This window comes from Papaver somniferum, chromosome 3 (genome assembly GCF_003573695.1).
Source record: "Papaver somniferum cultivar HN1 chromosome 3, ASM357369v1, whole genome shotgun sequence".
In the NCBI taxonomy this organism is placed as follows: Eukaryota; Viridiplantae; Streptophyta; class Magnoliopsida; order Ranunculales; family Papaveraceae; genus Papaver; species Papaver somniferum.
Genome location: NC_039360.1, coordinates 35970170 through 35992672, shown reverse-complemented (window position 1 = coordinate 35992672; position 22503 = coordinate 35970170). Strand labels below are relative to the sequence as shown.

At 34.6% G+C, this 22503-nt stretch overlaps 2 protein-coding genes and 1 long non-coding RNA gene across 4 annotated transcripts; 2 read left to right on the top strand and 1 right to left on the bottom strand.

The window, feature by feature from the left end:
* The first annotated feature begins 511 nt into the window (after positions 1-511).
* On the top strand, positions 512-1939 carry LOC113359293 (aspartic proteinase CDR1-like). The gene has a single exon (XM_026602956.1). It carries the CDS (start codon positions 512-514, stop codon positions 1937-1939), a length of 1428 nt encoding a protein of 475 aa, XP_026458741.1.
* Positions 1940-4557: 2618 nt separating this feature from the next.
* On the bottom strand, positions 4558-7041 carry LOC113359292 (E3 ubiquitin protein ligase RIE1-like; the record flags this gene model as incomplete). The annotated part of the gene is made up of 6 exons (XM_026602955.1): positions 4558-4997; positions 5094-5252; positions 5344-5471; positions 6195-6314; positions 6446-6612; positions 6814-7041. Coding segments are annotated over 6 exons (954 nt in total), but the record flags the coding sequence as incomplete, so codon positions are not given.
* Positions 7042-10925: 3884 nt separating this feature from the next.
* On the top strand, positions 10926-18599 carry LOC113361142. Of its 2 annotated transcripts, none has more exons than XR_003364968.1 (3): positions 10926-11052; positions 11141-11210; positions 18329-18599. It is a non-coding gene; the product is annotated as an uncharacterized LOC113361142 (long non-coding RNA). The 2 variants fall into 2 exon arrangements; XR_003364967.1 differs by lacking the exon at positions 18329-18599 and adding an exon at positions 12255-12908.
* Positions 18600-22503: the final 3904 nt, after the last annotated feature.

Here is a 22503-nt window from a genome sequence, read left to right as displayed (position 1 = left end):
TTTTTTGGAAAAGAATCAAAATCTTAGTTGATTTCATTTCGGTTTTCGATTGATATTGTTGTGGAGAAATTTTAAGTGAATAAATATGTAACTTAAACCCATATTGTAATCATGATTTAGGAAAAATAACATCCTTTTAGAGAAAAGGAGAAAAGTTGGGTTTAGTTTATTTTGAGAAAAAAGTATAAATGATGGTTTATAATTGGGAAATTTGTAAGAATAATGAGTGAACAATTAGAAATGCACACAGACATTTAAAGATTTTTCCTTTTCTATTCCTTAACAAAATCGTCCGGTTTAACTAGTGGTAATTACAAATTTAGCTACATGCTGTCGGGGACATCGGTACTCCTCCATGTACGTGTAGTATATTTATAAGAAAAACACTCTTTTAAAGTATAAATAATATAATTTACGAACATCAATACAAGAAGATTTTGTTTTCTCAAATAGTGTTGTATATATTAAAGTTCTCGTAGTTGTGTCCATCAAGATTCATTTTGGATAAAAAATGGGGAGAACTCTTTTCATTTTTCTTCTAACAATTACTCACGTTTCACTATTATTTAACTCAGTCATTGCGACGAGTTCAAAGAAAGGGTTCAGCATAAAGTTGATTCATATAGACTCCAAAGAATCACCTTTATATCCAGGTGACCAGTTAACGCGAGACGAAAGGCTTCAGAGACTTGTCGAACTATCAAAAGCTCAAGCTCGTTATATCCGGTCAAAAATAATGCTCTGTAATGCAACACGCTCTATGAATCCCGATGTTGCACGGTTTCCTGTAATTTACGGACATAGAATGTTTTATGTTGCAAAGGTTGGTTTAGGTACATTTCTAGGTAGTCAACAACCATTTATTAATTATTATTTGATAGTTGATTCAGGTAGTGATGATACGTGGGTTCAATGCGAAGGTGCCACTGAAGCTTTTAACCAAGATATGCCATTTTATCCTTGGAGTTTGTCATCTACATATTATTATGTTCCTTGTAATACACATCCTCGTTGCATGGGACAAAACTGCAATTCTGATGGCCAATGCACTTACGTAACAAATTATTTGACTAGATCATCATCATCTGGTATTTTTGCTGCAGAAAAATTCACTTTAGGTTCCGATATTGGTGGCTTTGAAAGTATTGAACTACGCATGGGTTGTGGTTTCTGCCAAGAGAATTCCGACCACGTTATTGGTAGCAATCATTTACGTGGTAAACCATATCTTATTGCAGGAATACTCGGTTTAGGACCCGGACCATGGTCTTTTATAAATCAACTGGGTGCAGCTGGACAAGGTAAATTTTCCTACTGCTTCGATATTTATAATCAGAATATTGAGGGATCGGATACATATTTAAGATTTGGCGCAGATGCTACAATCGGAGGCGCGGGTCAAGAAGTACATACAACTCCCATGGTTGCGCCTAAGTCTGATTTTTCGTTCTATTATTTAAGTCTAGAAGATATTAGTGTAGGTAACAAAAGAGTAGGATTTCCCAAAGGTATTTTCAAGCGTCGCAGTGAAGGAAAAGGCGGTACTGTCATAGATTCCGGTACTCTGATATCTATGATGTATGGACATCATTTTGATGTGGTTGCAGATTTGGTGAGAGCACATTTTAACGAACTCGTAGTTGAATATATTGGTTCCCTACAAAATTTTGATGCTTGTTTCCGTATACCGGGAAGATTTGATATTACTAATTATCCTTCCATTACACTTCACTTTCAACAGGACGACTATCTTATTTCAGATTATATAGCTAATTTTATAATAATCAGGGAAAATGTTTGTTTAGGCATTTTCCGAATGGAAAATGATTTACCGACTTTTATTTTAGGAGTTAATCAACAAGCTAATAAAAGGATTTTGTATAACATTATGGATGAGTCACTCTCATTTGCTACAGAGCATTGTGAATTAGGTTCATGAAGAGACATTGTTGTTCGCTAGAAATCTGGCAAGAATAAATTCATTTGTCTGGAATCCAATAAAAAAGAAATAAAAGATTCGAGGCATGTTTTTCTTAATTATGTAAAATATGCATGTTGTTAATCCTTTCACTAGTTAGGTAGAGACAAACAACCATCTAGTCTTTTCTAGACTGGTATCAGTCTCCCTTTTGGAGCAGGTATGGCACCTCAAACAACAAAGATTTCTACTTCTTTCCTGAGATATCTTTCTATTATTTTTATTTTCATGGGTAATTTAACATGAAGTCTGGGTGTATGGAAACACATTGCTTATATCTTGATAGTGTTTGCCCTGATTAAAGAACGTGCAATAGGAAATTGCGTCATATTTTATGTACTTATATGATGATGTGGCTATTTTAGTTATACCTCGATTAAGCCTTCAAACTGAAAATGCTTTATCATTCCTTATTAGAACTTAGAAGTGCTATAGCTGACTTCTTGTAAAATAGGGATGCGAGGGAAATTTTGGAAATGAGTAGTACTTGCTAGTTAATTTCTATTTTTTAATATTAAAAGAGAATTTTCTTCATTATCTGTTGTAACAAACATAGTTTTCTCCAAGTAATATCAGGAGGAAAGTTGGAATCATAGAAGAAACATAGAGCTTCAAGTCTAGCTTTTCTAGCTAGAGCATGAGTTACACTATTACCTAGTCTATTAACTACCTTGCAAAATCAAAAGTCATTACTTAAAAATTTGTTCTTGACTGCGGAAACTAAATGTTGATTAAACCAGGGCACTTGAGTTTCTCTTCTGTTAAATAGAGTTCACCACATTTTCGTTGTCCATCTCAAAGATCATTTGGGTCATCCAATCTACTGCCATGACCAGAGCTTTGCATTCAAAATGTTCAGCTCCCACATCTGCATCCACCTCTTCCTATGAATGTAAGCCTTTAACTCCTATTGCATTTCCTGTATGATTGCGAATAATTAGTCCAATGCTACATTTCCTAGTTTCAGTCATGTAAGAAGCATCAATATTCAATTTAAGAAATCCTTCCTCTGGTGGAATCCAGTCCTTGATGAGAATATTGCATTGCATGTTAATATTAGTAGGAGCAATAGCTGAATTACATTGTTGAATTGGATGATGTATTCTAACGAGAGTACTATTAGGAAAAGTATCATGAAATAATAAATTGCACTTGTCTTTTCAAATATATCAGAATGTGCACATAATTTAATCACATAATTCTCATTTCTATAACCATTTTGAAGCTCTTCACCTGTAGTAAACCAAGATACCACCCATGCCTGAAAGAGAGAAAATTCTGAGTAACAACAATGATATCTATATTTAAAGCATTGAACCACTATTTTCTGTAGAGGCGATCTTGAGTTCCAAAGGGCCATGTGCCAAAATTATTGGGTCTTTTTTGTAGGGTCCAATTTTTTTTCTACGATAATTTTATAACAACAATAATGCTAGTTATTAGCATTTTGTAAATATTTTTCTTTAAACGGAGGTGCTGACTCATACTCTAAAAAATAAAAGAAAGTATAAAATAAAAAAAATTGGTTGATGTCCACCGACGAGAACAAAAATATATTAAAGAAAAACTAAAAGATATAGTCACGAGCACCCGTCAAAGCATGTAGGTATTAGCCGTGAATCACTGTTTTGGCTTTTACATTCTATCTTCTATAGAACGTTTTTTTTTAAACGTTTTTTTCTTTACAATAACTAAAAAAAGATTAAGCGGATGTGTGACCCTCAACAGAGCTGGCCCTGTGCGGTCGGACGGCTTGCACGGTCTCAGGCCCAGCTCTGATTTTCCGTCTTAAATTCTTAATCAAAAACTGTGAAACACTAGACAGCTTTTCTGCCTTTGCAGATCAAGAACTTCAGGATTGCCCAGAATAAATGGGACTGAGGGATAACACATGCTCAACAAGAACCGAAGCGTTCTAATTCAATACCATGTCTCATTGGTTACTCGTCTAATACCATGTTCTTAATCTACGCACTTTTCATCAGCTAAGTTTTAGTTGCAGTCTTGCAGGGGCTTATATGAAATTCTTCTCATCTAATGTGCAAAAGAATTGAAACTATCTTATATCTCGAGTATCTTAGAATACAAAGATAGCAAAGGCAATATTGAGAAATTCCTCTTACCTATATAACCTTGTAGCTAAAGATAATGCTAGACGATCATTTGTTTTTTGAACGTCTTATGCTCTCTAGACTCTGGTAATACAAATGCTTCTCCATTTGGCGAAGAAAATAATGCATACTGTGGAATGAAAATCAGAGTTGTAATTGATCAATTCAAGGACTGAAATAATTTCACGAGTCACGACTTTTGCAACATCACGAAGATTTTCATCATCTTCAGGGACTTAAAATTGCGAAGCACTGTCCTGCTATCAATCTTCTGTTTGTTGCAGTATCCTTTTCTTTGGTAAGCACACCTCTACTGTACTGCTCACAAATCTAATATTTCTGGTATTGGCAATATGAAATTGATGGGACTTAGAATTTTTTTTGGGGATTCCTCTTTTGATGCACAGGTGAAGACAAAAAAATTGCCCGAGAATACATGATCCAATGCCAGTAGCAGTAGAGTTTTTGAATACTAACTCCGTTTCAAAAAAATTGCCCAGGTATTCTTGTGTACAAATTACACATGAATCTTTTTGAACCTGAGGGAGTATAAATAATGGTCTTTTATTCTAAAATTCACCCATAAAAAGCAAAAGATTACTTATTACAAGTAACAATCTGAGTGAAACAACTCTATGAAATGAGACAACAGATAGCAGAAAAGACTTGAGAAAAAGCTCAAAATTATGTGATTCCGCTTTTTATATACACGAAATCTGGTCTTGCTGTTGGTGTATTAATATCTTTCAGACTTGTTTATTGCTTCCCTTTAAGACATTGAACTTGCGAGGGGGCACGAGGTATTGATCTTAAACCATTTCGCGATGCATATTTCATGAAACTGATGATTGCATGGCAGGCCATGAATTTCAGCTCCATCATCATTTGAAGTGAGGCATATAGCATTGCTGTGCAACAATTGTTGGAAATTATATTCTTAGAACAATAAAACTTTATTAGCACCAAAAGGACTATCCAACTCCACGATAAAAAGAAACAATTACCGCATCGTGAAAGAACACGTTCATCTGCCAATTCTCCAACATTCATTGCTAGAAGAACCATTTTCCCTCCTCCTGTGCTAGGTTTCTCCTCGCTATCACTGATCTGGAATCTATATCTTGGAAGCATACTGAGATCTGCTTCTGATGCACCTCTTCCTGCTTTATCAATCCCAATATGATGAAATTAAATAGTTGATAGATTTGTGTAACGGACTTGGGGATGGGTGATCTTCTCTCAGTCATACCTGGCCTACCTCACCATAAAGAAATTCAATGATGCAAGGTAAACAGCAGTGAAGTGCGATCCCAATGACACATGCCAAAGCAACACAAGAGATGGCAAAACATACATCAAGTGCCAGAAAAACTACAGTCAACCTGCACATATAAACAGTTTCAAATGTAAGAACAAGAAACTTCTCATCCGTTCACTGAAATGAGAAAATGGAAGGAGGGTGTAGTTTGTGATAATTGTTTATAAGACAACAGGTAAATCAGTTACTTCACTTGTTACTGCAGTATCTTTGGAAATTAGGTATATTCACAAACGAGCGATTTTCGCCCATGATGTATATCTCGGGGGGACGAGAAATCAAGAGAAGGGCTGCGCTGGACATCTGTAAACCAAGATCAACTGTTCGACTCTAAAGTCAATAAAATCATACCTAAGGCTGGCTAATAATATGTACTCGTCCCTACTTGAAAAAAAAAGGAAAACAAGAAGAAGAAAAGACCATTCCCATGAATTTTAAGTGCTTTCATTAGAATGTAATAACAATGATGCATCATAAGTGTACAGTGCACTTGTTAGTCTCAGAGATAGAAGCCCTCTGTAAGACTTAATCCATCAATCTCTTTTGTCTTTCTTATTATAAAAACATGGTTCATTTGGAACACACAATCTCACTTTGAATGCTATGGCCTTCGTAAAGAATGGGCAGAATCAATGCCTCACAAAACATGCAAGAAGCAACATAATCAAATAGGGAGCAACCAAAGAGAAAGCAAAAATAATGTAAACAAGTTTCAATGACAGCCTAAGATATTGCAACCAGTTATATTTAGTCAATTCCATAATTGTATCAGGTATAAGGTGTTTACCAATATAGACGCGGAGCATTCTGCAAGAGGACTTCACCACCAGAGACAACCCGGTAGAGTCCTGTTATCCACCACATAGAGGATGCTATTGTACCGAGGAATTCACATCGCTTACCAACACTGAAAAACCAATTCACTACCAGAATGAGCAAGGACAACACTGAAGAACTAAATACAGAAAAAGGATTGATTGCTTTGTACATGATGTTTATAAGTTATAAAGTTTGTCCTGTAACTCCTGTTTCACTCACTCAAAGTAACGAGTCAAAAAACCGTGTTCAAGTGATAATGTGTGTCCTGTTTCTAAATATCCTATGCTTTCAATGATTCCATGTTTCTGCCTCGGTATTCTGTAAACAAACAGATAACTACTGAAATTCCTAACACAGATTTCATTTGATAACCATGACAACTGAGACTGCAATGTGAGAATGGCTTGAAGGACTCCAAGATTTCAAACTTTCAATACTATTTTAGACTCAACTACTTTCTAATCCAAAAATCTTAATTCAGAATTCTCAACAAATATCTAAAATTGGTTAGTTGAAATTTAACAAAACGAAATTATATAAAAATTTGAATAAATTCCAATCCGTGATTCCATAACAACTAACCTTCAACGACTCCCAGAATTTGAATCCCCTCCTCTTTCTTCCTCCTCACTATCATCGACATCAATCGGAAGACCAGTAGAAACAATTTTAAAAGCTAAGCTCCAAATAATATCAATTGCAACAACAGGTTTTAAATACCCCCAATCAACTCTACGTTCTTCAAGTTGCATCGCTGCTGTTTCTCTACCTAAAGTTGATGCACCGCGACGACGACCAGATAAAAAGATAGTCGGTTAGACCTACTTTATGGTGATGGGAAAGACTTGGACTGAATTATGTCTAAGCTGAAGTGAACTCAAGTCGAGTCTCGACCTAGTTATTAGGCCGGTTCCTATTGGGGTGCAAACCCTCGTATGCCATGTCTGGTGGTTCGGCAAACCGGTCGCGCCACTATAGTAATAAGGTTAAGCAATGAAGTCTCTACCCAGCGGTAGAAACTAAACTGTTGGCGATTAAGGGTATTGGTGTTGTTTAACACGGACGTCTCACGTAATAATGAAAAAGGTTGCCCCCAACAATTCACTTAATTTCTCTTCTTAGACAAGAGATCATACAACTAAATATTCTGGCCAAAGAAAATACGGATCTCTCTGCAAAGTAAAATAAAACACTTCCCAGGAAAAAAGGGTTCAATCTATGACTCTGGTTAATGATTCTGTTATAATCTCTTCGGATGAAGAAATTAAAAGTCCTTGCTCGACTATTACAGATCGTGATGACAAGACGTGTTTGATCACATCTGAAACAGATCATGATGATGAAGGTAGTATGCATAATTACATCAAGTCAGAAGGGAATGAAAAACCTCTTTCTATGTCTACTAATGATCAAACGAAATCTAGTTCAAATGAAACTTTGAATTAGTTCCATGTAAATGATCATAAGGAATATAACTTTCAGTCACTTGACAGGAAACTTGTGCTTCTTCAAAATACTCTTGTAAAAATATCGAAAGAAGTGTCTTGTCTTAAAAAACTTAAAGATCATTCCTCAGTAGAAATACAGAATATTCCCCAAACTGATAAAATCAATTCAAAAAGCTCAGATGAAAGAGTTGATAATCACTTCTGGAAAAAGGTTCCACCTCACTCATGTCGAAACAGTCTCCGTTTATATGTGTCATATCCCCTGAAAAAGCGGGGGTCTAACAACACCACCCAATATTTCGCTTAGCAATCTGTATGGACCAACTCCAATATACTTTGCTAGAGAATCAACTAGACAATCAGACTCAATCTAGACTAAAGTATATCGAGGAGTTAATATCTCTCTCTTGTTTTGATTTACTCGAGCTAATAGAAATCAGCGAGTCTTTAATCAAACACAAGGAATAACTTGGATGGTACAAAAGACCAATATCCAAGGATCAATCAATGACAATCAACATCCAAAGGTTGGATTATTCTAATTGATGATCTAATGCAAAACCTGTATTATTTCAATTATAAAGATAAAACAATATAATACGGAAATTGAAATAACACAGACACCAGAAATTTTGTTAACGAGGAAACTGCAAATGCAGAAAAACCTCGGGACCTAGTCCAGATTGAACACACACTGTATTAAGCCGCTACAGACACTATCCTACTCCAAGCTAACTTCGGAATGGACTGTAGTTGAACCCCAATCAATCTCCCACTGATCCAAGGTACAGTTATGCTCCCACGCCTATGATCCCAGCAGGATACTGCGCACTTGATTCCCTTAGCTGATCTCACCCACAACTAAGAGTTGCTACAGCCCAAAATCGCAGGCTTTGACAATAAACAAATATGTCTCACACAAACAAGTCTATCAAAGGATCAATCTGTCTCCCACAGATAAACCCTAAAGTTTTTGTTCCGTATTTTGATGATAATCAAGGTGAACATGAACCAATTGATAATCCGGTCTTATATTCCTGAAGAACAGCCTAGATTAATCAATCACCTCACAACAATCTTAATCTTATGGTAGCGAAACAAGATGTTGCGAAATCACAAACGATGAGACAAAGACGTTTGTGATTACTTTTTATATCTTGCCTATAGGAGATAACAATCACAAGACAATCAATCTGATTGTACTCGTACGATAGAAGATGCAAGATCAGATCACACAACTACGATAAAAGTAATATCGGTCTGGCTTCACAATCCCAATGAAGTCTTTAAGTCGTTAACCCGGTTTGAGAAAAGAAAACCAGAGGTTAAAGGAGAATCAACTCTAGTATGCAAACTAGTATCACACGTAAGGTGTGGGGATTAGTTTTGTACAATACTAGATGTCTCATTTATATAGTCTTTCAAATCAGGGTTTTTCCTTGGTCACAAAGCAAACAATATCCACCGTTAGATGAAAACCTGATTTAGGTTCAAGCTAATATTTCTCAACCGTTAGATCAAAAACTTAGCTTGTTATACACACTTCTAGGTTTTTTAACCGTACCCAAACGTATGCACTTGTTGGTTCAATAATAGTCAACCAAAAGGTTAGCCATATGAGCATTTCATATCAACCATGTTCTTCTTCACCATAACTAGTTCAAATGACTCAAATGAACTAGTTAAGAGTTTTTCAATTGCAAGGAAATCTCATGTACTAAAAAAGACACAATTGAAGCAAAGATGATCTGATTCACTTGAATCGGTTCATGAACTTTTATAGCCACGGTTTGCAAACTGCATTCCTTAGTCTTTTTAAGTTTAAGTTCAGAAATCATCTTCAGAAATATAACCTTTCTCAAGTTCGCAGACTAGGTTCGCGGACTTAAGCACCGGTAGAGTTTACAAACTCCAACAGAAAATCTCGTAAAGACCTTTCGCCGGTTCGCGGACTAGTCTAGTTTGTCAACTCCAGCAGAATTTCTCGGGATGAGAAGTTTGGCAGTTCGTGGACTAAGTTCGCCGACTAGGCAAAGCCATTCTTCCGATTTCTCTTGATCAACAAAGTTCGCAAACTTTGGTTCAAGAATAGGACTTATACATAAATGTGTTTCCACAACAATGTTTATGTCCCCCATTGGTTATGTAATCTAGACTCTCATTTCAATCATTGAAACATTCTTAGAGGACGTTATATAGTTGTTACACCATTTCTCGTCAAAGCAATTTTCAAAGTGATTGAAATATATCATGACTTTCGTCACTAGGTAAAGATAAACTTGGTCGAAGCGAAAATCTTACCAACACATATTTCGAGATATAGATAGGCGAGGTATACTTGGATCGAAATACCAAATGTGTATAATCCAATTCTATATATATAACATACGATTTCTTATCTCAAAGAGTAGGAGATAGAGTAGATAGACTTTTGAGTAACAGATAAGTTCAAGTCTTCACATACCTTTTTGTCGAGAAGTTTCACCGGTTCCTTGAGTAGTTCTTCTTCTTGTATGATGAATCGCCATGAAGTACTTGAGCTCAACTACATTTTCTATCCTAGTCCGAGACTTAGCTATAATAGACTAGAAATCAAGACTTATAGTTTTGATCACTAACATTGACAAACATGCTTGAGATAGCAACGCATGCGAGTTCGACCGAGCAATGCTCTAACAATCTCCCCCTTTGTCAATTTTAGTGACAAAACTATCAATACATATGGAATACAAAAAAGATAAGAAACTTTAGTACCTCCTATTCCACATGTCTAATATTCAACATTCCTCGAAATTTTCGTCACTTCCAAGTACTCCAATGATCCCAAAGGTTGTAAGTTTAGTATCACCGTTGTTGAAGATCTGTAGCTATAACAATGAGAAAGCATCTGTAACACTCGCGGAAATTTAATCGAGTTGTGGGCTTGACCTCAACCTACTCGTTGTATACTAGGATTGTGCAATGTGGGTGCATGAATCTTAGTATTGTCGTGCCTTGCATTTGGAATGCGAGCCGAGTGCCTTGAGTCTCATGTAGGGTTTTATTAACTGATTTATTCATCCCTTGTAGCAATTGAAGAGTCTCATTAGTATTACCATACAGTTGACTAAGACTAGAGTTGACTTATTTGACACCTGGATGTAAATGTGCCACAAAAAGAAGTCATAAGGGCATTTTCGTCATTTAAATTCTTGTACAAAGATAAAATGAAAATAATTTCTTTTTCTCCTTGTTGTTGCCGTCTTCTTCTTCTTTTGTTTATTTACTTTCCATTTCCAATTAGTTCAGAAACAAAGAAGAGAAGAAATCATTTTTCTTTCCCCTAAATTTGAAATACCAATTTAAGGAATTGCGATTGCGATTAAATCTCGGTTCAAGGTAGGGATTTCTTCCATTTACCTTTCTTCAAAAAAAAAAAACAATTTCATTTGTGGTTGATTTGGTTGGGTTTGTGTTAACATTTCAGAAATCTTCACTTACTTATCCAAAACGTGATGCTTGGATTCTCTCTGAATTGTTTTTCTATTTGCTTCAAGGTAGGGGGTTTTCTTTCCTTGAATCTCTTTTTTTTGTGCTAATTAAATTGATTTGATGCATAAACTTGACCTTATTTTTGCCTTGTATTCATATGATTCATGAAATTCTGAAACATGCATGGTTTTGAAACCCCATATATGTTTTTTGTTTGCATAATGAGTTGCATGTAAATTTAATTAAAAATGATTTCTAAAGATTGGGAGTGGTTTTGAACTCATCCAAGTTCTGGTTTTCATCAAAAAAAAAAAAATCAAATCGTTAATTAAGTTTCTTAGATAGCCCATTTTCTAAGATAGCCTATTAAGTGTTTGTAAAAAAAACTTCAAGTTTCTGAAAATGTAATTTCTGTCCTGTTTGTGGTACACTTTTTGGCTTAGCTATCAAACCCATTATTGTTTCTTATAATTTTTATGTTAAGTAGGGTCTCCTAAGATTTCTAAAGAGACCAAATTTGCTGAATTCCATACACTAATGAATTTTCTACGAATTTTCTATTAGAGTCTCTCAAAACTGAAATTTTTCAGAACGTGTGCTACTTCCCTGTTTTATAGAGACGTCTTTTGCACAGCTATAATCCCTAATACCTTCCCCTTTTATTTTTCTGTTAAAGATGACTCTCTCAACTTTCCAACAAGACCAAATTTGATGAATTCCATGATTTAATGAAATTTGTATGATTTTTTTAATCGGTGCCTGCCGAAACTGCAATTTTGTTGAAAACATGTTTCTGCCATATTTTATTGAGACTTTTCAAAACAGATATACAACTATTTTCTCTTGTTTATTATTTTTATGTTAAAGAGAGATCTCTTAACTTTTCAACGAGACCAAACTTGCCTAATTCTGTTTCCTAATGAATTTTGGACGAATTTTCTACTGTACACTGCCTAAAACTACAATTTCCTGAAAACGTGATTATTGTTCTGTTTTGTTGAAATATTTTGACACAGTTACGAACCTCGGCATTTTTTTTTCATGTAATTTGTATGTGATAAATGGATTCTTTGGGCTTTTAATGAACTATAATTTGCTGAATTTTACAGGAAGCCGATGTGAATTTTTGATTTATGACATTCAAAACTGGAGTTTACATGGATATTACTCTTCGATTTGGTTTTCTACCAAGTCATGATATTCTTTTTGTTTTAAATTCTTGTTAGACTTTCATTCACTGTCTTACTCTCTCTCTTTTGCATATATGGTGGTTCATTACTTCTCATTTCCATTATTTTGAATTATTTCTGTTGATCATGGATTATATATTGCACTTTGTGGTAAGTGATTTTCACTCTCATATGCCGAGTTCTTATGCAATTGCTGTCAATACTTGTTTAAGCTTCAGTTATGGATTTGAGAGATTTTCATAACTTTCTTTGTTGATGTTTCCATCATGACACTTTTATTTGGAAACTAGATAACTCTACTATAGGACCGTCAGGCCCACTGGGTCCCCCCACTCACGAGTGGCAACCCGGAAGACGGTTAGCTGTAACGGTGGCTGGTATCCAGAACTACCCTGACGTTGGCACTGGCCTTTGTAATGAGTAGAGTAGTTTTATCTGTATTTAAATGAATGGCAGTTTAAAAATGTTTAATTTGGAATGAATATTTTACATGAATTTCATATTTCAGTTTGAAGCTCTATTGTTATTTTTATCTTGTGACACTTTTTGATTTATCTTGGCACTCGGTCATCGTTATATCCCCTACTGGGATGTGGCTCACCCCGTTTGTTTTGTTTTCCCATAGAGTTTGGATCTAGCTCGATGTAGTAAGCTGAGGAAAGCTTATGACATGGAGCTATGGACACAATGTGGTATATATTGTTGTCCTTGTATATATATATATCATGGGATGTTTTGGGTAGTCATGGGGGAACTGAATTATGTTTTCATTTCATGTTTTGCTTCGAAAAAACTATGATCTGATATATATTTTTTTTGATGTATACACACTGTGTTTGAAACTTCTTCGTTGTAAAATACCAATCCAGTGCAAAAAAACCTGAGATTGAATTTTGACAAACTCTGTTATATATTTTTGTCTTAACATATATTTGTATGACTACAGTTCATAATACCTTAAGTCTCATTTGAACTGGCTAGAACTGCGTACAAAAATGTTTGTGTAAACTGTTGCTCAAGTATATTAATGTGTTATGAATTTGTTTTCTCTCGTTGCTCTTTGCTTTCTTTACATCTATTTTTTCTTTCGAGTGACGTGCCAGGAGTTTGGCCTTGCTAATTGGGTTGAAAATAAACCCATTAGAAGGGAAATTTTCTGGTCTGTTACAGTTGGTATCAGAGCACAGTTCCGATTTACTTGGACTGTGAGTTTTTGGACTTATTGGTTTTCTCCGATACCGTGTATTTGATTGTGGTTAAACAAAATTCTTTGATTTTGGCCATCCGCTGATTTTCATTCAATTTTGGGCAATCGAAAGCTCCATAAATTTATTTTGAGAATAATCGCTTCGGGGTTGGTGGTGAAAATTTCAATCCCATGATATATATATATATATATAGCTTGTTGTGAGTCTTACTATCTTAGGCTCCTATTATAATAAGTGTTGCTAATATGATATAGTCTTAATGAGTGTTTTTAGTCTTTTACTCTTCTCAAGATGTCATGAAATGCAAGTTAGGAAACTGTCACTTCAGCTGGAAAGACAAAGATCTTAGAAACTATACCAAGCACGTCGAGAAAAAGTTAGAGGAAGGAAACACTTCGTTGTTTATCTGTGGAGTTGGAATCTTATGTAGTTGATGTCTTAGTTTTGAAATATCAAAACAGGTATTATGCTTTCTCCTATTTAGATTCAATTTTTAATTGATTGGTACCTCTAAATACAGTTCCTGCTAAATTTTAGTTTTGGATTGTCTAATTTCGGAGATTAGTAAAAACCACAGTTTCCTTCTAAAGGTTTGTTAAAATTTTTGCTCTGGAAATTGTCACATGTGTCCGTTAAAATACGATTTCATATTTTGATAGATCAAATTGCTTAGTATCTTTCTTGGTTGAAATCTTGGTCATTTTTTTGTACGTTTTGAACCTTATGTTTTATATGTGTTTTGACTTGATTCTATAGAATGGTGAATTAGGTTTTAAAGATTTTCTTATGTTTAAGAAACACTGGTAACAAAATTATTAATTGTTTATGATCTTTTTAATTTGATTCATGAATCCAATGTGTCTTGTTTTGACATGAGTTGATTCTTCATAACCTTGGACGGATTTACATGACCATGTCATATTTTAACTCGTTAAGAACCTTAACTGTCATCCCAATTGTTATTTTTTTTGAGTTTGACTTTTGATTTTGAGTAACACTCGTTTGAGTATTCTTTCACTAAGAATTTCTTTGAAATTGATGTGTTGTTGTTTCTTAAGAAATATAACTTTCCCATGAATCGTGATTATTACTGATTCATTTTCCTAATAATTTGGCTTGTGGTTTTCATTTTCTTTTGTATCAACATGAATTTGTTGTTTACTTGAACTCTTTTATCAGCTTAAGAAAATTGGAATACAAACAAGTATCATGATATTGAAAATTGAACGTTTTGTTTATTCATAAGCTTTTCATATCAGATTTTGATTGTTAACTTGGAAACTTAGTATCTTGTAACATGTTTTAACAACGACTTAGAGGAAACAGTACGGTTTCCCTTATTGTTTAATATTTTTTTTTAAATAATAAAAATGGATGGCGAATCTTTTCCGTTGAGTTGAGCTTGTTGGGAACTTTAAATGTTTCTTACTGCCTATAAGTGGATACTTAAATTATGTTATTTTCAGTATTAACTTTTTACTGGCGTTTTTAGTACATGGTGCAAAGAGTATTTTTTCAATTTTCAATGGTGTTCCTTTATTTTTATTTGAACTCCCCACTATTTTGCAACCTGATAATCTGTTCGAGCTTGACCTTAGTACGCAAACTGGAATGAACACTTATTATTCGTCAAGTTCGCATAAGCCAAACGTCATAGAAAGCTTCTCAAAGTTGAGCATGAAGTGCCAATACACCATTATGTCAAGTCATCAATGAAGTGTTTTGGGTCCAGAAATGACTCCAAAGACGATAACAGTGATATACATCATGCAAGACCAATTGAAAGGACCTATTATCAAATTTGAAGATGAGAATTTTGGAGTTCTAAGATTTGACACAAATGCTTTCCAGGAAGCTAGTACAACGCGATCCTGTAATGAGAGTAAAAGGGTTGCGCGCAATGTGAGAAGGAGTTTGTTGTTTTCCACTAGCTCTGTGGACATAATCCATAGGTGCACACAAAGTTGACCTTTTTCACGTGCTTGAATGACAAGGCTTAGGTTCGAGATCGAACACAACGTGACTTACACGGAGAACTGATTGTGGATTATTGGCACGAAGGGAAAACTCATCAGGATAGGGACTTTTAGATGGTGATGGTGTTGTGCTGACATCATAGCTTGAAAGAAGCGTCTAGGTGAAATGGAGTTGAAATGGAGTTCATATGGGACAATAATACTAAGGAGGTAATCTTTTTTCCCCTTAGTTTTTTTTTTTAATTTTCGGGGACGAAAATATTTTTTAGTGGGTAATGGTGTAACACTCGCAGAAATTTAATCGAGTTGTGGCTTGAGCTCAACCTACTCGTTGTATACTGGGATTGTGCAATATGGGTGCAGGAATCTTAGTATTGTCGTGCCTTGCATTTGGAGTGCGAGGTGAGTGCCTTGAGTCTCATGTAGGGTTTTGTTAACTGATTTAGTCATCCCTTGTAGCAATGGAAGAGTCTCATTAGTATTACCATACAGTTGACTAAGACTAGAATTGACCTATTTGACACCTAGATGTATATGTGTCCCAAAAAGAAGTCATAAAGGCATTTTCGTCATTTAAATTCATGTACAAAGATAAAATGAAAATAATTTCTTTTTCTCCTTGTTGTTGCCTTCTTCTTTTTTTTCTTCTGTTTATTTACTTCCCATTTCCAATTAGTTCAGAAACAAAGAAGACAAGAAATCATTTTTCTTTCCTCTAAATTTGAAATACAATTTAAGGAATTGAGATTGCGATTAAATCTCGGTTCAAGGTAGGGTTTTCTTCCATTTCCCTTTCTTCAAAATAGAAAAAAACAATTTCAGTTGTGGTTGATTTGGTTGGGTTTGTGTTAACATTTCAGAAATCTTCACTTACTTGTCCAAAACGTGATGCTTGGATTCTCTCTGAATTGTTTTGCTATTTGCTTCAAGGTAGGGGGTTTTCTTTCCTTGAATCTCTTATTTTTCTTTGTGCTAATTAAATTGATTTGATGGATAAACTTGACCTGATTTTTTCCTTGTATTCATATGATTCATGAAATTATGAAACATGTCTGGTTTTGAAACCCCATATATGTTTTTTGTTTACTCTTTGCATAATTAGTTGCATGTAAATTTAATTAAGAATGATTTCTAAAGATTGGGAGTGGTTTTGAACTCATCCAGGTTCTGGTTTTCATCAAAAAAAAAAATCAAATCTTTAATTAAGTTTCTTAGATAGCCCATTTTCTAAGATAGGCTATTAAGTGTTTGTAAAAGGAACTTCAAGTTTCTGAAAATGTAATTTTTGTCCAGTTTGTGGTACACTTTTTGGCTTAGCTATCAAACCCATTATTGTTGCTTATAATTTTTATGTTAAGGAGGGTCTCCTAAGCTTTCTAAAGAGACCAAATTTTCTGAATTCCATATACTAATGAATTTTCTATTAAAGTCTCTCAAAACTGAAAATTTTCAGAACGTGTGCTACTGCCCTGTTTTATAGAGACGTCTTTTGCACATCTATACTCCCTGATACCTTCCCCTTCTATTTTTCTGTTATAGATGACTCTCTCAGCTTTCCAACAAGACCAAATTTGAAGAATTCCATGATCTAATGAATTTTGTACGATTTTTTCAATCGGTGCCTGCCGAAACTGCAATTTTCTTGAAAACATGTTTCTGCCATATTTTATTGAGACTTTTCGAAACAATATGCAACTATTTGATCTTGTTTATCATTTTTATGTTAAAGAGAGATCTCTTAGATTTTCAACGATACCAAACTTGCCTAATTCCGTTTCCTAATGAATTTTGGACGAATTTTCTACTGTACACTACCTAAAACTACAATTTCCTGAAAACGTGATTATTGTTCTGTTTTGTTGAAATATATTGACACAGCTACGAACCTCGACATTTTTTTTCATGTAATTTGTACGTGATAAATGGATTCTTTGGGCTTCTAATGAACTATAATTTGCTGAATTTTACCGCATAACGAAGCCGATGTGAATTTTTGATTTATGACATTCAAAACCGGAATTTACATGGATATTACTATGTGGATTTTTGAAGCCGATGTGGATTTTTGAAGCCGATGTGAATTTTTGATTTATGACATTCAAAACCGTAATTTACATGGATATTACTATGTGAATTTTTGATTTATGACATTCAAAACCGGAATTTACATGGATATTACTCTTCGATTTTGTTTTCTATCAAGTCATGATATTCGTTTTGTTTTGAATTCTTGTTAGACTTTCATTCAGTGTCTTACTCTCTCTTTTTCATATATGGTGGTTGATTACTTCTCATTTCCAGTATTTATAATTCTTTCTATTGTTCATGGATTATATATTGCACTTTGTGGTAAGTGATTTTCACTCTTATATGCTGAGTTCTTATGCAATTGCTGCCAATACTTGTTTAAGCTTCAGTTATGGATTTGCGAGATTTTCGTAACTTTCTTTGTTGATGTTTCCATCACGACACTTTTATTTGGAAACTAGAGAACTCTACTATAGGACCGTCAGGCCCACTGGGCCCCCACTCACGAGTGGCAACCCGGAAGACCGTTAGCTGTGACAGTGGCTGGTATCCAGAACTACCCTGACATTGGCACTGACCTTTTTAATGAGTAGAGTAGTTTTATTGGAAGTTTAAAAATGTTTAATTTGGAATGAATATTTTACATGAATTTCATATTTCAGTTTGAGGCTCTATTGTTGTTTTTATCTTGTGACACTTTTTGATTTATATCTTGGCACTCGGTCATCGTTATATCCCCTACTGGGATGTGGCTCATCCCGTTTGTTTTGTTTTCCCATAGAGTTTGGAGCTAGCTCGATGTAGTAAGCTGAGGAAATCTTATGACGTGGAGCTATGGACACACCATGGTATATATTGTTGTCCTTGTATATATATATATCATGGGCTGTTTTGGATAGTCATGTGGGAACTGAATTATGTTTTCATTTCATGTTTTGCTTTGAAAAAACTATAATCTGATATTTTTTTTGATGTATACACACTGTGTTTGAAACTTCTTCGTTATAAAATACCAATCCAGTGCAAAAAACTTGAGATTGAATTTTGACAAACTCTGCTATATATTTTTGTCTTAACATATATTTGTATGACTACAGTTCATAATACTTTAAGACTCATTTGAACTGGCTAGAACTGCGTACAAAAATGTTTGTGTAAACTGTTGTTCAAGTATATTAATGTGTTATAATTTGTTTTCTCTCGTTGATCTTTGCTTTATTTACATCTATTTTTTCTTTCGAGTGACGTGCCAGGAGTTTGGCCTTGCTAATTGGGTTGAAAATAAACCCATTAGAAGGGAAATTTTCTGGTCCGTTACAGCATCGGTCTTGATAATTGTTATATAGTGTCATAGTATTATTACACAGTGTCAAAGTTCAATTGTATCACAACTTCAACAATAATACTATGGTGATACATCACTCTCCCTTAGTCAATATTCCATCTCACCTGGAAACCACTCTCCATTACACAATGATCCGAAAACCCTATGTATTTGTAGTGTGAACTATATATTAATTCTCTCCCTTTTTGTCAATAAAATTGACAAAGGTACAAGAACGGGATCATAATGAAATTTCCATAAGAGACATTTCATAAGTAAAACAAAATACATATCATCTAATTTAGATGCAATCATATAGCCGAAGCTAATAGCATTCATCAAGGAGTTTAAAGATACAAGATAACCCCTCTAATATTACACAGCCGCACTCCCCTTAAGATATTACCATTAAGCACAAGTTCAAAAGAACTCTCCCCCATTTGATGTCATTCCCGAAAGAACAATAAGAGCGACCTTAATTTCAAAAGAAAAGAAGGATTTTAATGGACACCAAAAACCATGAGAATGATTTTCTATGTCCAATAACTCAATCAAATTAATCACAAGTAAACCCATGATTAATTTAATCGGGATACTCAATCAAATTAAACACAAAAAGTGATCAACTTAATTGATTATGCTCGATATAGGAGAACTTACGGAGCATACGACTAACATAACCATTAGAAAATGAATAGGATAGTCGTACATATACTCAACATAAGAGGAATCTTACGGAGTATGAAGATACTCAACTAGATTAATTACAAGAGAATCCATAATTAATCTAACTGGAATACACAACCAAACTAACTACAAAAGTAATCAATTCAATTGTCAATTGTTCTGCTCAACATAAAAAGACTTATGGAGCAATAACTAAATAACCAAACAAGATGATTAATTTAGTTCAAAAATGCTCAACATAAAGTACCTTACGGAACAACCAACAAAGCTAATCAAAAATTAATCAACTCGGTCGTATCGTGCTCAACATAAGATACATTACGGAGCCTCATAGTAATACATAAAATATGGATCAGGGATGATCAATATTGCGGAATACACAAGGATTCATTCTATCTTCAATAACTATTTGCATAACGATAATTAATAGACATAATCCGTGAAAACAAAAGATTTTAAGCTATCTTCCATCAAAGAATTGACAATATAGGCTTAAATTTTGTATTTGTCAAAAGTATATTCATCCTTTAATTAATAGTGAATACCAATTCATGAACGACTTTACTTTTGACAATATTTGGGACATTCAAGTTCACGGACGTAAATATACATATCCCATGACAAATTGCAATATAACAAATCATAAAGATTAATACTGCAAAAACATCATCCTCCAAGTATTTTTAGAATTTTAAACCCAAAAACCTAAAAAAAAAAGAAGATGAACAATAATAGCTATGTGTAGTCACAATCATTGCTATTCAAGCACTAGTTATTCTTCCAACTAAACCAAAAGAAGACATACTAGGCATTGTATATCTTTCTCATAGCATCTACAGAAAATTCCTTCTCATTATTGAAAAACCCATTGATTATGGGATCGTTCAATTCCTCTAGATCTTCAGAAATATCAGTTAACTCACTAAGTTCTCTTTTTAGATCACGCAGGGTATTCTTGGTCAGAGACAACCTTTTTTCATAGTGAGTTATCTCTTCCAAAGAGGAAATGATTCGAGATTTTAAATCATTTCGCTTGTTGATGAAAACTTTCACCATGTCTCTAGCACGACAAACAGAAAAAAAGACAGTTAGAGGAAGAACCTTCTCCATTGGTTGTTGACTTCTTCTTTATCATTCTCGAGAAAGTGATTCCTTTGCACAGATATACATTAACTGCCTATACTGCATCACTTTTAGTAGTACCTCTAGTTACAGGAGCCATGAGAACGTAATTGAAAGAAGGAGAAAACCAACAATAAAAGGAGATTTATAAGTGTCAAGCCCTAAACCATTTTGACACAGTCTTCCAAGAATCTAAAAATAAGATTACCTACACAAATGTAAATTGAAATTCACAAACATTGACTTGAGCCACTTCTCAGACACTTCTCATCTTTACCAAGTTAAAGATGAGAAGGCAAACGTCACCACTCAGTTGGTGATCGGACGGGCCAAATGCCCACTTCCCTTGTTTTTTCGTGGCTTGTCACCGTTGGTTGTGCTAACAGATTTCTTACTTCTTCTGGAATATTTACCTTGCTTATCTTTATCCAGACTCACTCTTTGCATGTTCTTTTGAAGTTTGGTGACTCTTTTGTTACTTTTCTTGAATCTCCAACATATATCTTTATCATGCCTTGAGTGTCCACAGAAGGAGCAGATCAGTGTGGATTTTTCGTCTCCATGTAATTTTTCCTTTTTGACGCAACACCCAACCGTTGTTTCCTGATTTGCAGAATCCATCACTTTTGCTGCTTTGCTTTTGAATCCTAAACCATGATTGTTTCCAAAGGATCTCTGACCAAACAACATTGCTGCAATTTTGTCAGAGCTTCCAGACAGCCTTTGCAGGTCATCTCTGAGAGAATTAATCTCTTCTTCCTTTAGCGACATGGTTTTGACGAATTTAATATGAAGATGCTCTATCTCAATATTTTTCGTCTGGAGTGATGATTCAACATTCCTCAAGGAGGCTTTAAGACGAAGGTTCTCTTGAAGAATCTCTTTATTCATGAGATCAACCAACTCAGTGTAAAATTCAAGTTCCGAGTCAGAATTTGAAGTTGAATGAGAAACTGAAGTAAGGAAGTAAATCCATTGCACCCGTTAGACTCATCTGAGTTATATTGAGAAGTATTGTCTTCTGTTGAATTATCTCCAGCAACTAGAGAAGATAGAAAACCTGCAAATCTATTCTTCATTTTTATTAGATTCTTGACCTCTTTGACTACTAGTGAATGATCACATTTATCAGCCCAGGACAGGTGATAGGAAGACATCTCAGGTTTGTTCACAGTGTTGAGTGCGAACGTTTTTCCTGTCTCTTGATCAAGAATTCTTAACTTTCCAATTAGTGAAGTCTTGGAAAGTGTATCAGGATTATTTCCCTCAATGATGGCATGCTTCTTAGAATCGTATCTTGATGGCAGCGATCTGATGATTTTCATCACAATGTCCTTTTCAGGAATGGTCTTACCCAATGCAAATGACGCATTAACAATTTCAGACACTTTGTGGTAAAAATTATCAATCTATTCATTATCTGCCATACGAAGATTTTCCCATTTAGAATTCAGATTTTGAAGTCTGACTTCCCTTTCACTGGTATTTCCTTCGAATACGTTTTCTAAGATATCCCAAGTATCTTTAGACCTAGTGCAATTTGACACATGGTGCTGAAGATTTGGGGTAATAGCATGTATGATGGAATTCAAACAGTCGTAATTTTCTTTGCAGCAAGTATCTCGGCAGGATTATATTCACCAATATTTTTGGGAACGTTTACATCTCCAACTGCCACAACGGGAGCATCATAGCCATTAACAACATATACCCATGATTGAAAATCACATGCTTGAAGAAAATCTCGCATAACAATTTTACACCATAAGTAATTAGAGCCATCGAAGACTGGTGGTACATTAATAGAGATAACACCTATGTAC